Here is a 16105-nt window from a genome sequence, read left to right as displayed (position 1 = left end):
CTGTAGAAGTTGCCAGAAGGAACTTTCCATCAGGACAACATGGCTATCTCACCCAAAAATAGATTTTTCCCATGTCAAAATCCCTTTCATGAAAAACTATACATGCAAGTCCAAAGATTAAGTAGGCAAACAAATAAAATGGGCAAAAATAAATATTTGACAAGTAATAACTACTAACCTTATACCATCAATAAATATCTAACATTCAAACAATTGGATTCTTAAACCATTCTACTGTATTCCTTTCAGCTTTACACAAAGTTAGCCAAGTAACAACGCCATAATTATCTCCATATGTTGAACAGATGCTGTCTATAATTTTTTTTTTTTTTTTTTTTTTCAACTTACCAACCAGGCAGTTTGGGTAAACATGGTCTTTGCAGCTGGCAGCTTCCAAGCATTACATCCATCCTCCGGAGGCTTTTGGAAGGAGAACTTTTTATTGAAATGAGACTCGATATCCATTTGGGCTTGCACATAATCTGTATACTCAAGGAGATTATATTCTCTTCCTTCGAACTTCATGTGACCATGACTGTAAAGAAAAATAGTAAAAATAATTCATATCTGCATTCTAAATTTTACAATAAAATGAAGCAAATTAAGCTTGAGGGGCTCGGCAGGAATGCCATTATATGGGGGTATAGGAAGAAAAACAAAATACTGAAAAAATTCACCAAGCTTCCTATGGCAATGGAGCATGCATATAAGAAATATTTTGAAAAAAAATTCCTCTTACTTCATAGTTACAGGGTAATTAGAAAAGGTAACTCAATAAACCAAAAACATTGTTCCCTGCAAGAAAATGCAGTATTGTATTTCTTCTGTTATCGTAAATTTTTATAATTATTAGATTTTAATGTAAACAAAATTGTGAGCAATGGCATCTGTATAGATTCCACGAGTCACAAGATGATGTATTACACGGTAATTACACCCTTCGGCCTTCAGTCTTACCACAAACCTCATAGAGAGTACACATTTGAGTTTGACTTCTGACAAACTTGTTTTTACGTCTTTTTCTCGGTTTCAGCAAGAATTTCATCATGCCAAAAAGGAAAAGACAATTTCAGCATCGCGCTAACTATAGAAGAAGAAAATTTGCTCTAATAAGAGTTCAGAAGCGGGTAATATTGGCTAAATTAGCGGAGTTAGTGAAGGAGAGAGATGAAGGAGCGCGATATTGAGCAAAGGGACCTTCATTTATGACTAAATTATGCTAAATAACTTTGTTTTGGGTTATTAATATTCAAAAAGGAATATAAAATGCCTAATGCTCGTGATCTATAAATATTGTCTTTGTAAAAATACAAAGAAAAACTTTGAACGTCCGTATATCAAAACTATACTTACTGACCTTTAAATTCTATCTCCTCCCTTAGTTTCAAAGATAATAGCACTGAAATCTGGTATATAACTTGGACATAAAACAATCAAATGTGGCAATTTTTTCCAATTTTTGTTTCATATTTTTCTTGATTTTTTTCCCTAATTTTTCAAGATTATTTTTTTTACCCTAATGAAAAAATTAATATCTAGAGAATAAAATGACTTAGAAAAAAAAAAAAATTAATTTGATTAGAGGTCTACATCAGGTCTATATAGGGTAGCAATCCCAGGTTTTAATATTAATTACCAAAGAAGATAAATTTGAAAACACTAATTTTCAGGATAAATCGCTCTGGCGTTGCAAAACCGAAGGTCAGAGGCAAAAATCTTATGCAGTTTGGAGAAGTCCCAAGTCACTTTATTAAATGGCATGAATGTCATAGTCCCGTCCTTAAAAACGGCATTAGCCGGGGCCGGCCCCCTTAATGCAACAGTATACCTACAACAGTATACAGTACAGTACTTTACTGTAAACTACTGTATTACACATTACTACAACGAAAACAGTAAGGCTTACTCTGACGTCAAAAGTTACACGGTAAGTGAACTGAAAAATAAAAAGTTAAATCTAAATAAAACAAGCTTATGAAACTAGTATACTGTATTTTGATACTGTATCAAAAATATCTGCAGCCTCAAATATATGGAAAAATTGCATCTTTCAAAACACGACAGAAATAACTCCATTAGGGCCAAGGTAAACAAGAACTTACCGATTCAAACGTTTTTACTACCCATTTTCAGTACTTTGTAAATATTCTGTATTTTTTCTAATAAGAAATTGTTCATACGAATAAATAAAACATTGAAAATGTTTCCAAGTTCTAATCACTTGCAAAAGGTTAAAATTACAACCCAGATGGAAGTTAGATGCGTATATTTCCGCATATAAGAAGTCCTAAAATTAGGAAAAATTTAAAAGAATTTAAGTCATAAGTGTTGGATAAGACAGCTGATGAATTGCAAAACCATCAGTGTATAGACTAGCATTTGCTGTATTATTTAAAATTGAAAATGAACTAAATAAAGGCAATTTTATATCATGTTTTCCTTAACACGCCAGAGAGCATGCCACTTGAAACTACTGCAAGCCAAAAACATAAGTGGCAGTATATCACAGCCAAGTGTGTGAGCGGGGTGAACAGTCTAGGCAAGCTAATTAGTGGTTAGTGATTATACCTTGCTAAAAGTCTTATGGGTAGTTATCAGCTTTGCCAATGCATACTCCCTATGTAGGTTTCTATAGTGTCAGAGCAAATTCCATTTGGATCAAGATTCTAATTTTGGCCATTCCTTAAATAAGAATGAAAAAAAAAAAAAAAAAAAAAGTTTAAAATTTGGATGAAGTCCTGTTAGTTCTATATTTCAGTTACAGTAATTAATTTTTCTTTTCCCATCACAATCAAAGTGTTATTTAAAGTCTCCCCTTTACACAGTTTAATATAACTAGCTAGACCAGTCTTCTATGGTACAGTATGTCAGGAGCTACAAAAAGTATGGGGAAGTACAGTACTTTACAATACTAAACCAATTACCACCATATAGTATCAATGAAGTTAAAGTAAAATGTCAGTAATAATAAAAGTGCTTCTCAGGTGGTGAATACAATTTTCTGCTCATAGTTTCACGCCTTTGAAAAATTTGAAGTAAAAACCATGCATCATTATTCACATTTCTGAAATAGAGTACAATTCCAACAGGGGACTTGCTATTTTCCCATCAACACTGACAAATAATGTTACTGACGTTTCTTGCATTATTTGCCCTGAACAAAAAATGAGGGCTAGGGTATCTTTAAGATTAACAAAGCATACAACAAATCACTAAACTAAGGTCACCACACCAAATGTTTTTAAGAGGAAACTCTGAACTCAAAAAAAGAAAAAAAAAAATCATAATAAAGTTAAAGTAGTTTACTTGGTAAAGCACTTTACATTAAATTAGCTACCTACAATATTTCCTCATACTAGAGCCTACACTTTAATCCAGGAAAACTACTTACTTTGAGTTATCTATTCTCTTCCGCTTTCCAAAGTTTGAGTTTGTAGCATTGCGTTGGTGCCTTTTGTTCTGCATTCCACCTCTTGTCCACCTATTATTCCCATACTTTCCATGTTTTCCATCTTCACTTACAAATTTATCCATAGGATAGTGGCTTGCTCCTGCATCAACAGAAGAGGTTGGCGGTTTGTCAATTTGCCTTTCAGAGTTGTTGAATTCCTTGCTTTCCAAATGATCCTTCACTCCTTTAATTTCTTCCATTTTTCCTCTTATCTTTCAAAAAACTACTTCAAATGGTAACTTTATAATTATATTCCCAAAACAAATATTATTATAAACGTCTAATACCCTCTTTGTTAAGCGCTAGTTTTCTTGGCAATGGAATCTAACTGTGCTCTCACTTTATTCAGAGATTCCACAGCAGCTAGTAAAGTTTCGGGACTCATTTCCAAAGAGATCTTCTCAATTCCTGAAGACTGATCCTTGGCAACCTATAAAAATAAATATATGGGAGTTAAACAGCAAAGATAATAGCAGTCAAAACTTTCTGTAAGATATGGATAAACTGTAAGATTAAGGGGTTGATATTAAGTGGCAGAGACCGAGGACAAGACAATGTCCTCGAGACCAACCATATATATGAATGATTAGTTCCCAAGTCCCCTCTACTCACAAACTCGGACCAGGGAGGGCTCCCCTAGTTTAGTTCATAGGGACAGAATGTTGTGAACACTAGAGAAAACTGTTCAAGCTGCGAGCAAGGCTTGAACTTCTGACCCACTGGAAATATTAACCACTAAGCTACTGCAATGTTCCAAGTACTAGTTCTACTTTGTACTTACTATCAACCAGTTAATGAGTTCATGCCAACAGTCCATAATGGGAAAAAATTGACTTTTAAAGTAAAATTTTACCGTAAATTACAACTACCAACATACTAATATCCTTACTAAACCATATGATATAAAGTTCTTGTACTTACTGTATCTCCCTTACAACTAGTTTCAATTAAATCCTAATGTTACTTAAAATATTCCTTCTTACTTTCTAGTATAATAATATTACAGAACCTGACAAATAATATCTTACTTTCAAGTCCAATAAGCACAAAGGCTTTCCGGAAGGCTTCGACTCTACCTTGACTTTAACATCAACTAGTTGCTGAGGTGCTGCCATACTCCATGGACCTCCCTTTGTCTCCGTTGACAGTCTGCGAAAAAGTTAAAACAGTTTAATTTGATGTGTAATTAAAAGGCTGAAACACTGATCAATTCAAAGTCATAACATTAAAGGTAGTTAATAGCGAAGTATGGTCTAACTAAAAAAAAAGAGTTTCAATGCAAAAATGGAATTTTACGAGAGGTTCACATTGCATTTTAGTTTTATATATAATTTGAAGTCGAACAAATATATTTACAACCCTTTTTTTTTTAAATTTTGGAAGATATAATAGAAGAGTTATCTAATTTATAATACAGCCAGGCTTTTTACATTTTTTAGCTGTTTACTGCTAAAGTGTTGTACATTATTATGGTATTACAGGTATTGTGTAAATTTTAGTGTGATACATAATGAAGATTAGAACAGTATACCTAGAAACCATTATTTTCATTTTATCTTTATGTATGCCAATTAGCCCATTTATCTTAAATTCAGTATTTCATGTTGCAGCATGTTGTAATTCTGATTATTGTATTCTTCAATCTAAGCTCATATGTCCCGGAATTTACGAGCAATCAATGATAATACAGAGACAGGCGAGAATCCACGAATACTTGCTGTCCTAGCCTAGGGTAAGTTGACACCTAACCTACCAACTCAATGTCCAATGCCTACAAGTTTTCGACTAGCACCGTAAGTACTGCCTTATCTTGTTTTTACTTGGTTTCTGTCACAATATAAGTATTATATTGCCACACTTATACCTACATACTGTACAGTGTTTTCAACAGATTGACTCGCGTCATTGACAATCGCCATACTCATAGCCTATATCTACATTACTATAAAGTACGGTATTTTGTATACAATACTATTCAGTAGCTAATATAACAATAACATTGCAATATTACTCAATGAATATACTTATACAATAAAAATTAGAATAAAACATATCGGCACAGCACCATTAACCATTTACGTAAGAAGTTTTAACACATTAAGTGAAGCATGATGCAACTCTGAGCCGTTGACTGTCTGACAGATAGGGTAGCGTAATGTACAGTACATAGCACATTTATGCTAAAATCCCTATATCATTGGATATGTAGATTTTTAAATCACTTTTACATCACAATGTGATACTACACAAAAAAGACCCAAGAAGATGCACACACGAGGAGAAACTATGTAAGGCCTTGTGAACTAAAGATGGGGTATTGTACAGTGTGAAGAGAGGAAACATTGCAAAGCATTCTGGATGCTAAGGAGCACGGTCAGTTTGAAATGTTTGGGTCATGAGAGTATTTATCACAAAACCACGAATGTGTTTTTTTATTATCTAATAGGTTACACAGTTCTCTTTATCACGAACAATCAAAATCGCGAAGAAATAACCCACGAATAGGGAGGGCCGACTGTATATAACAGGTCAATGCAATAAAAGTTTCAATGGAAAAATAAAAATAGTCACACTTAACTGAACTGAACTAAAAGTAAAGAAGTCAGAGAACTTACAGATGGAATGCATTTTTTGGCAACCTTGTGCAAAATCATCACAGGGCAAAAGGCTTCTTTCGTTCATACAACTTCACGCTTCACGTAAAGATGGGATGGAGTTTGGCTCGAACCTGGGGTAGCCTAATGCCCTGCCAGGGTCCAAGTTTAGCAATGTGCCCTGGCACTAGACTAAGGAGCTCCTACACGTCTTAGAGTGGTAGACCAAGTTAGAGACACCTTATCACTTACCCAAGACACAGTGGGCCTGCTAACCCATTCCCCTACCTGGAATGCAACCCATTCCTCTTGCCTGAAATGCAACAGGTTGACAATTTCCTGGCATAGAATGCCTCTACTTTGTCAGCTCATAGAGCTAGATGCAAGCCAAAACTTTTGTTGCAACAACCCACCATATGCCTCCTCAACGTTCTTGGAAGGTTTGCAGAGCTTTAAAGGCTGCTAGCCCCAGGACATTGAAGACTAGATGCTCCTCCTCCAGCTCACACTGCTGAGACAGCCCTGTCATGTGCCCCTCCCTTCCTTCGGCACATCCAAGAACAGTTGCATGTAAGAAAGCGAAGAGTCAAGTGAGACTCTTACTATGGGGGTTCCCCATTAGCCAACATGTAAGATCGACCCAAGCCTCCCTTCTTGGCGGCAAGAGGAAGGATAGTAATTCCTAGAGACTAACCAGTGACTCTTCAAACAGTACTTAAATGAGATCTTGGGCAAAGGCACTAGTTGGAGGCATAAGCTTCTCCAGTAAGGAACAGTGGCCGAGAAGAGTCTGCCTGTGCCGTGGAAGTTCTGTATGACAAAACCGAAGCACTACCTTTTAAGGTTTGCTGAAGCAATTGTCTAACTAAACCAATCATGCTGTTACCAGCATATCCAAGTGCTTCAACCTTGGCTTGGGCTACAAATGTTACCTTTCTAAATTATCGAAATCCTCAAATCCTGACAAAGCGGGATATCGAACTCCATACTGTCGCTACTGCTACACGAAGGAGACCAGGATCACCCACTCGAAGGATACATCCACATTTATAAGTACAGTATCCCTTAAAGTGACCCCAAGTTACTACCCAGGGGATTCCCAAATTTAATCAGGCCAGCTTTGTAAGTCAAGCTGGATTAATTTTGGCGGGTAAATCTCCTCCTTTAAATAATAATACCAGCCACCCAGGTAAAATTCTGAATGAATACCTGAAGAGCAGTACCCAGTCAAGAGTTTAGAGGCCTGAAAAAGTATGCAAGATTCAAATCCACAGAAAGTAAGAAGTATTCCTCCGATTGAATTCTTCGAGCGATCCCCTACTACCTGTGTCCGCAGGGCCAGGGTTCTCGGGGATGTTGCAAGAATGGAAGAGTAGTCTTATCGGTAAAAAAAAAGAAGGGGTGGTTAAGGGGCTGATGAGGGTAATAAGCACCCTTCCCAGAGGACTTGCACTACCCAAGGCTCATCTCATGTTTCTTACTCATCCCCACTGCCTGGAAGAAACAGATAGGGGTAACTCAAAAAGTACTGCATGCCTCAATCAAAGTTGTGGGAGGCCTTCTTTGCGAACCTCGCACATAAAAGTTCTGAAGTGACAGACACTTTTAAGGAAACTTGCCAGGGTATGGGGGGGGGGGGGCTCCAGGCAACCCTAGGGATGGCTCAGTCCTTTGATGGAATCTTAAGTGCTGCCCAATGACCGAGGACGGGTCCCTGAGAAACTTTCTCCGACTATCGCATCCTCGAAAGTGTGCAAGGGAGTCTGTCATAAGTACCGATCTGGTACAGTCGTCTCCTTTGGACAGACCAAAACCAAATGCCCTCATACCCGGCCTACTCTCCCCGATACAGGATCACCTGGGACTGACAGCAGCCCAGGAAAGCCAGCAATAGTGGAGAAAAGAACCCTGGAACTGACACGACACACATGGAAGAAGTACTTGTACTCTTACTCCGCTAGACAGACTGAAAGGATGGACCATGGCACTGTGTCTTATGGGGAGAAGATTCCTGCTCCCCCAACCTCTGTCTTTGAGTGCATATCTGCATGCAAAGAAGACTTGGATTGACGCAGTCCTCTCAAATTGCTGTACCAAAGTATCACGAGTTAAAGAAGGAGTAGGAGTTTAGTGTGTGGAAGGAGAGGTGGACAATGCTGAAGCTCCTCCTTCAAACGGAGGGCAACCAAAGTCAACGGACATAGCTCCAGGCCGCCCTCCAGTTTATTGCATAGGCGGGAAACCCGATCCATAATTCCAAGGTGGGAATCTTGTGACAGGATCATGGCTCATAGCCCCAACCGCATACTGTACATTGGTCACGGGGGGCCAACACACGGAGCCGTACCCCGGAACCACTTCACTACTTAAGTAACCGAGGGGACTCGAGCCCCGCTCCAAGGAGGTTATGATGTGGTATCACGGCCCTCGTCCATCCATCGGAGCTGAAAACGCAGAACCGACACCAGACCAACTGGGCTACCTTCATAGCCTGGGATCAGAGTTATGGTTCCAGGCTCGTGGATCGGACACAGGGCCATTGCTCTGGCTCCATGCATCGACACGGATGGACATCAAAGTAATTGGGGGATCCAAACCCCAGCCCCAAGGGGGGGGGGCATAAAAACTGAAGCCTATACTGACAGGACTCTAAAAAACAAACCCTACACAGATGGGAATCTGAACAGTGGCCCTGGACCAAGACCAGGGGTCACCTTGGCTACCAAAGCAACTGGAGACCAGAGCCACAGCCCAGAAGGGACGAGGTGCGGAGCTATGACACTGTCAAGCCCTGAAGGCCAAAATACTGGGCCAGAGCAAGAAAAGGCAGGGAACCAGAGCCCCATGCTCCTTGCCTCAAAACATGGGATCATTACTTATGTTCCACTTAGCTATTGGGGTAGTCACAGACTTGAGCCTTGCCATGGGGTCAGGGCTCAGCCCCGCGCAACAGCCTCGGGGGAGGAAATGCAGGGCCTTGGATACCTATCCAGCTTGGCTATCTAGGTAGCTTACAACCCAGGAACCGAGGGTAACTCGGGAATCAAGTCTGTTACCTGTACTTATCTAGAAGAGACAACAGGGATTAAAAAAATATTTATTCTCAGGGGCAATTGAAGAATTAAAAAATGAAAGTTACCTATTTAGGATCCCAAATTGGTAATACTGACAACTGTGATTTGATTTCTGGTGATTTTGTCGGGTAATGATTTGTCTGCTCATCATTAATTCCAGCATTAGTCATGCAAATTGGTAGGATTTTGAAGAGCAGACTTCTTGATCTCAAAGTAAGGTAAAATCACAGCTCTAGTCTGGGCTGGATAATTATCTTTTTACCTCACCATCATATTTTTTTTCTAAATGATTGAAACTAAAAACTTATACAAATTTATTGGAAATAATCAATTACAGAGATATTTGCCAACAAATATAGTCAATACGAATTTATTGGAAATAATTGATTACAGAGATATTTGCCAATGAATATAGATATCCCTACAGACTTTTTTCCAAGTATTAAGGTCATCTTAACAGTGCCATGTAAGTGTCACTTCCAATAGAGTTTTTTCTTTTCTGCACTGCATTGTGGATGATAAAAAAGCCAAGTCTTTTTCTTTTAATTTTCCCATGCTGAACTACGGATACAGTTAACGAGAAGAAATATGGATACAGTAAACAAGGAGAAACCCAAGTGGTTTGTTTGTTTGAAGCCTATCCAATTAAATGTGATACATTATTGGAATTTCAAAGTTTTCTAATAAACTGCCTTTGTCAACTGTCATGGCTTTCATTGTTGTGATGTACATGTATTTGCAGGCTTTAGTTACAGCATTTCGATTGTATCCTGTTTTCACAGAGATCAGCTCGGAAATTTAGTACGAGTACAGCTTCCTTCGTGAATATTCAGCGTTTCCAATAAGTGAAAAAGCCTCTCCTGTTAGATACATAAGGAAGACCCAGACACCTACGTTAGCTTAAGTTAGATAGGAGTGGTTAGGTTAGACTGCTTTCCTTAACGTAATCTTTTAGCATTTTCAAGCATCAAAATTCAGCAATTTCCCACTGTGGTCTCTCATTATTGTTGTTCTTCAAGGGGTCCTGTATTTTTTTTAAATACTAATTTCCAATAAAAGTGAAGGTCATACTCATTCAAAATACAGTTCACTGCATAAAGTGAGGAAAATATATCTTTGTTTCCGAAATCCATTCCCGATTGACACTAAATTTACCAAAGTACTAATTTAATCTTAAAGCATTTGCTTGCTAAAGCCTACAGGTAATAAAAAAAACTTTCAAGTTCCCCTTCATTACTCACTGCTATGTCAAGTGTAAGGTAAATGTTTAATCCAATACCATTAAATATGACAAATTCGTAGATAATTTGTATTTTTCCTAACTATACAAACCTTAGCTATTTAATAAGGGTATTACTTTCGGCGTAGCTGAAATGACGAGCCATTAAAATTTAACGAGGGTTTACTACCCACACCGCTAGTTAGCAGGGGTAGGGGAGGGTAGCTTGCTACCCCCCCCCTCCTCACACACACCTGTGCTTGAAGGTAGGACTTTAAGGGGGATAGGGCTGGCAGGCAAGTTTGATTAAATAGCTAAGGTTTGTATAGTTAGGAAAAATACAAATTATCTACGAATTTGTCATTTGTTCCGTAACTGACATACAAACCACGCTATTTAAAAGGGGTGACTCACCCATTAGGAAGGGTGGATGTCCCAGCCAGTACTGGCTTTTTGGCTTTGTTGGGGACTCGTTATTTGAGTGTGTCAGCACCCAAGAAATGAGGAGTCCTTGTATCTCGCTAGAACCTTGCTACGCAAGGACTGCAGCCTACGCAAGCTGTGTGTGAAGGCATAACAAGTGTGACTCGTCCTAGGAAGTTGATCTGAAGTTCTTTAGATGGAAACTTGTAGACTAGGACTTTTCCAATACCACCTCGTCAGGGTATGGGGACATAACAGTATTAACTTAATACTAGGAACACAAGGGAGCAGGGTTTACCTGCAGTGGTTTGAGGTCAGCTATGCAGAGAACCCAAGATGCTGCTTTCCCCAAGAGAGGGGATGATGAAGAAAAGAATAAGGGCCAGTCAAACCTTTTCATTCATGCAGACTAAAACCAGGTAACGATGCCCTCAACCTTCTGCTACTTGTCCAATAAGGAGCTTGAGGTTTTAAACCAGCTATTGAGCAGCCACCACAGGGCCGATAGAGAACGTATCAAGCCTCCTGTGGGTCACGTCTTGCAGGTAGAGGGCTGTGAAGGTTGTCTGACGCTTCCACACCCCAGCTTGGAGGACTTGCGTCACTGAAAAATCCTTTTTGAAGGCCAGGGACGTAGCTACGCCCGACATCATGTGCTCTAGGGCAACGTGACGGAGGAGGATCTGGATTCAGGGCCAGACGAATCCCCCTACGAATCCATGCAGAGGTGGTGTTCTTAGTGACCCTCCTCTTAGTTCTCCCTGTGCTAACGAATAAAGCTGGCACATGAGGACGAACTGCAGCTGTTCTTTTAAGATATAGCCTCAAACTCCTTACTGGGCATAGTAGGAGATAGTCAGGGTCATCTGTTACTGAATGGAGACTAGAAATCCGGAAGGAGTCGGACCGAGGATCCGCTACTCCCAGAATCTGAGTCTTAGCAATAAACTCAGGGACGAATCTGAACGTTACCTCCCCCATCCCCTTGAATGGGTGATGTCATACAAGAGACCATGAAGTTTGCAAACACGCTTGGCCGAAGCCAAAGCTTGTAGGAACACCGTCTTCCAGGTTAGGTGGCGATCTGAAGTCTGGCGCAATGGTTCATAGGGGGGTCTCTTAAGAGACCTGAGAACTCGAACCACGTTCTATGGAGGTCTCACTTCCGACTGAGGGCAGGTAAGTTCATAACTTCGTATGAGTAGGGAAAGTTCCAGCGAAGAAGAATGTCCATTCCATTCAGCCTGAAAGCTAGACTTAAGGCCGAGCGATAGCCTTTCACTGCCGAGACTGAAAGGTGCATTTCTTCACGTAAATACACGAGGAACTCCGCTATTGTTGGAATAGTGGCATCGAGTGGAGAGATACCCCTTCCACGACACCAACCACAGAAGACTTTCCACTTTGCCTGGTAGACAGTTGCAGATGACTTTCGCAGATGTCCAGACATCCTGACCGTAACTTGTTGCGAAAATCCCCTGTCAGCGAGGAGATGCTGGATGGTCTCCAGGCGTGAAGTCGTAGCGAAGCTACAGCTTTGTGGAAGATGTTGGCATGTGATTGTCCGAGTAGATTGTGCCGTGGAGGGAGCTCTCTCGGTAGCTCCGTTAGGAGTTGCAGAAGGTCTAGAAATCATTCCAAGTGATGCCATAGCGGAGCTATGAGGGTCATTGAAAGATTGACCGAAGTTCTGGTCTTGTTGAGCACCCTCCTTATCAGACAGAACGAGGGAAAGGTGAAAACGTCGATGTTGTCCCACCGTTGTTGGAAGGCATCTTGCCAGAGAGCCTTGGGGTCTGGGACTGGGGGGCAGTACAGCTGAATCTTGAAGTTCAGAACTGTTGTGAACAGATCCACAGTCGGAGAACCCCACAAAGTCAGGACTTTGTTGGCTACTAGATGATCCAAAAACCACTCGGTACTCACTATCTGAGACGCTCTGCTCAGATTGTCGGTGAACACATTCCTTTTGCCTGGAATGAAACGTGCCGATAGCGGAATCAAGTGGACTTAGGCCCATCTCAGTATCTCTACTGCAAGATGGTATAGTTGCTTCAAGAAGGTACCTCGTTTGTTGATGTAAGCCACTACTGTGGTGTTCGTCGCTCATCACCACCACAGATTGACCCACCAGGTATTGTTGGAACTGTTGAAGGGCCAGAAAGACGGCCTTCATCTCTAGAAAATTTATATGGAGGCACTTTTCTGATTCTGACCACAGGCCTGAGGTTGTGTGGTGCAGTACATGGGGCCCCCACCCTTTCTTTGAGGCGTCTGAAAACAGCATCAAATCTGGGGGGAGGACGAGAAGATCCACTCCTCTTCGTAGGTTCTCGTCTCTCACCCAACACTGTAGGTCCGTCCGTTCCGCAGATCCCATAGGGATCAGGACGTCCGGGGAATCGTAACCTTGATTCCACCGGGACTTGAGTCGCCACTGGAGGGCTCTCATTCTGAGGCGACCGCTGGGAACTAGACGAGACAATGATGAAAGGTGACCGAGGAGACGTAACCACGATTGGGCTGGAAGTTTTTCTCGTCTGACAAAAGGGCTTGCGACCTTCCTCAGCCTTGCTATCCTGTCGTCTGATGGGAAGGCTTTGTGGAGATTGGTGTCTATAATCATGCCTAGATATACCAGTCTTTGAGTGGGAAGCAGAGAGGACTTCTCGAGATTTACCATGATCCTCAGATCCTGGCAAAGTCCCAAAAATTTGTCCAGGTGTTGAAGAAGGGATGACACCGAGTCTGCTAGGATCAGCCAGTCGTCCAGATAACGGAGGAGACGGATGCCGATCCTGTGTGCCCACAAAGATATTAGGGTGAACACTCTGGTGAAAACCTGTGGTGCTGTGGAGAGACCGAAATACAGCACCTTGAACTGGGTAGATCTTGTTGTCTATGCCGAATCTTAAGTACAGTGATACCTCGGTAGTCGAACGACTCTATACTCGAACAATTCGGAGTTCGACCAAAATTTTCGAGAAATTTTTGCTGCGGTGCTCGACCAAAAATTCGGTACTCGACCAGCCGAACACGTGACGACCGCATGGGCTTTGTGATGATCGCGCCATCTCGGCCACTCTCGCTTGTTCGGGAAGCATCAGTTCTCTCGAGAGCGTCACTCAGACAACGCGCGATCAGCATTCGTTGTGATTTAGTGATTTTCAGTGCTTTTAATTGCTTTTTTAGCTTTCATAATGAGTCCCAAGAAAGTAATGAGTGTTAAGGGGAAGGAGAAGAGGAAAACAGTGCGAAAAACGATCGAGTTGAAGAAGGAAATTATAGCGAAATATGAGAATGGTGTACAAGTGTCCGATTTAGCGGTAGAATACGGAATGGCGAAGTCGACCATTTCTACGTTTTTAAAGCATAAAGAAATGATTAAGAAGGCGAATGTTGCAACGGGAGTTACGGCGGTAACTAAGCAAAGGCCACAAGTGATTGAGGAGATGGAAAAGTTGCTTTTAATATTTATTAAAGAAAAACAGTTGGCCGGGGAAAGTGTTAGTGAAGCGTTCATTTGTGAAAAAGCGTTGCATATCTATGAAGAATTAGTGAAGAAAAGTCCGAGTACCAGTGAAAGTGATTCATTTACATTTAAAGCGAGCAGGGGTTGGTTTGAAAAGTTTCGTAATAGAACAGGTATTCATCGTGTTACTAGGCATGGGGAGGCAGCTAGTTCGGATCAAATTGCAGCCGATAAATACGTGGGGGAATTCGATCGGTACATAAATGAACAAAATTTGATCGCACAACAAGTCTTTAATTGTGATGAGACTGGGTTATTTTGGAAGAAAATGCCAGCCAATACGTACATTACCAAGGACGAGACGAAGATGCCAGGTCACAAGCCAATGAAAGATAGGCTAACATTGTTGCTGTGTGCAAATGCAAGTGGCGATTGCAAGATCAAACCCTTGTTAGTGTACCACTCGGACAACCCCCGGGTGTTCAAACGAAATAATATTTGTAAAAGTGCACTACCAGTTATGTGGCGCTCGAACACTAAATCTTGGGTCACAAGACAATTCTTTACTGAGTGGATAAACGAAGTGTTTGCCCCCCCAGGTTAAGGCTTACCTCATTGAAAAGAGCTTGCCAATGAAATGTCTTCTGGTTATGGACAATGCTCCTGCACATCCTCCAGGTCTCGAGGATGACTTGAAAGAAGAATACAGCTTTATCAAAATCAAATTCTTGCCCCCCAATACTACTCCCATACTCCAGCCCATGGACCAACAGGTCATTTCAAACTTCAAAAAACTCTATACCAAGGCCCTTTTCAGAAAGTGTTTTGAAGTGACCAGTGACACGAAGTTGACCCTAAAGGAATTCTGGAAGGAACACTTCAGCATCCTCAACTCTGTTAACATGATTGACCAAGCTTGGCGAGGTGTGACCTATAGGACATTGAACTCTGCCTGGCGTAAGCTGTGGCCATCATGTGTCACAGAGAGGGAGTTTGAAGGTTTCCAACCAGAGGCGGGTCCAAGCACTGCTACCCCTGTAATTTCTGATGACACTGATGTCGTTGAGGAAATTGTTGTCATGGGCAGGAGTTTGGGGCTTGAGGTCGACAAGGATGATATTGATGAGCTTGTAGAAAGCCATTCTACCGAGTTGACTGTGGAGGAATTGTTGCACCTGCAACAACAACAGCAGCAGGATCTGATTGTGGAGCAGGAATCTTCAGAAGAGGATGAGGTAAGGGAGGATGTTCCAAGTTCTCTCATCAATGAAATTTGTTCCAAGTGGGCAGATGTGCAGGCTTTTGCTGAAAAATACCACCCAGAAATTGCAGTAGCAAACCGGGCAGTGCATATGTTTAATGATAGTGTCATGTATCATTTTCGAAGAATACTGCAGAGGAGGAAGAAACAATTAACAATAGACCAGTTTTTCACAAAAGAAAAGAAAGCTGCTACATCAAAGCCTGTTTCTCCTCCAAAGAAGAGACAAAGAAGAGAAGAAACCCCTGAAATAGATCTGCCCACCCTTTCATTGGAGAGAGAAACAACTCCTGAAGGAGAACTACCCCGCCACATCATGGAAGGGGACTCTCCTTCCAAGCAGTAACCTCCCCCTTCCATCCTCTCCACATCCATCCCTGTATGCCATCGAACCGCTGCTCAAAGGTATGTTCACTACAGTACAGAAAATGGTTTAAAATTGTTTTATTTTAGTACAGTAAATGGTTTAAAATTGTTTTATAGGATTTTCTGACCAATTTCATACACATTTAGATAATTATTGTTGTTTAGGTACACGTTTTATTAATATTTTGGGCCTGTTCGAGTGCTTGGGAACGGAATAGAATATATACCATTATTTCTTATGGGGA

The 16105-nt window shown here is 41.0% G+C and overlaps 2 protein-coding genes across 4 annotated transcripts in view; one reads left to right on the top strand and one right to left on the bottom strand.

The window, feature by feature from the left end:
* LOC137630609 (cap-specific mRNA (nucleoside-2'-O-)-methyltransferase 2-like) overlaps window positions 1–16105 on the top strand; it is a 353518-nt gene that overhangs the window by 206759 nt on the left and 130654 nt on the right. The window lies entirely within an intron of this gene.
* The window catches only part of LOC137630164 (cap-specific mRNA (nucleoside-2'-O-)-methyltransferase 2-like), a 38571-nt gene that overhangs the window by 4709 nt on the left and 17757 nt on the right, over window positions 1–16105 (bottom strand). For all 3 annotated transcript variants that reach the window (XM_068361612.1, XM_068361613.1, XM_068361614.1), the window contains exons 2-4: window positions 4480–4600; window positions 3392–3881; window positions 349–535 (exon numbers count right to left, since the gene is read on the bottom strand). In XM_068361612.1, coding sequence (XP_068217713.1) covers window positions 349–535; window positions 3392–3651 — 447 coding nt within the window. In that variant the 5' untranslated portion in view covers window positions 3652–3881; window positions 4480–4600. The remainder of the gene's footprint in view (window positions 1–348; window positions 536–3391; window positions 3882–4479; window positions 4601–16105) is intronic.

This window comes from Palaemon carinicauda, chromosome 38 (genome assembly GCF_036898095.1).
Source record: "Palaemon carinicauda isolate YSFRI2023 chromosome 38, ASM3689809v2, whole genome shotgun sequence".
Lineage (NCBI taxonomy): Eukaryota > Metazoa > Arthropoda > Malacostraca > Decapoda > Palaemonidae > Palaemon > Palaemon carinicauda.
The sequence above is the reverse complement of the archived record's forward strand: the minus strand, read 5'-3'. Positions and strand labels throughout refer to the sequence as shown.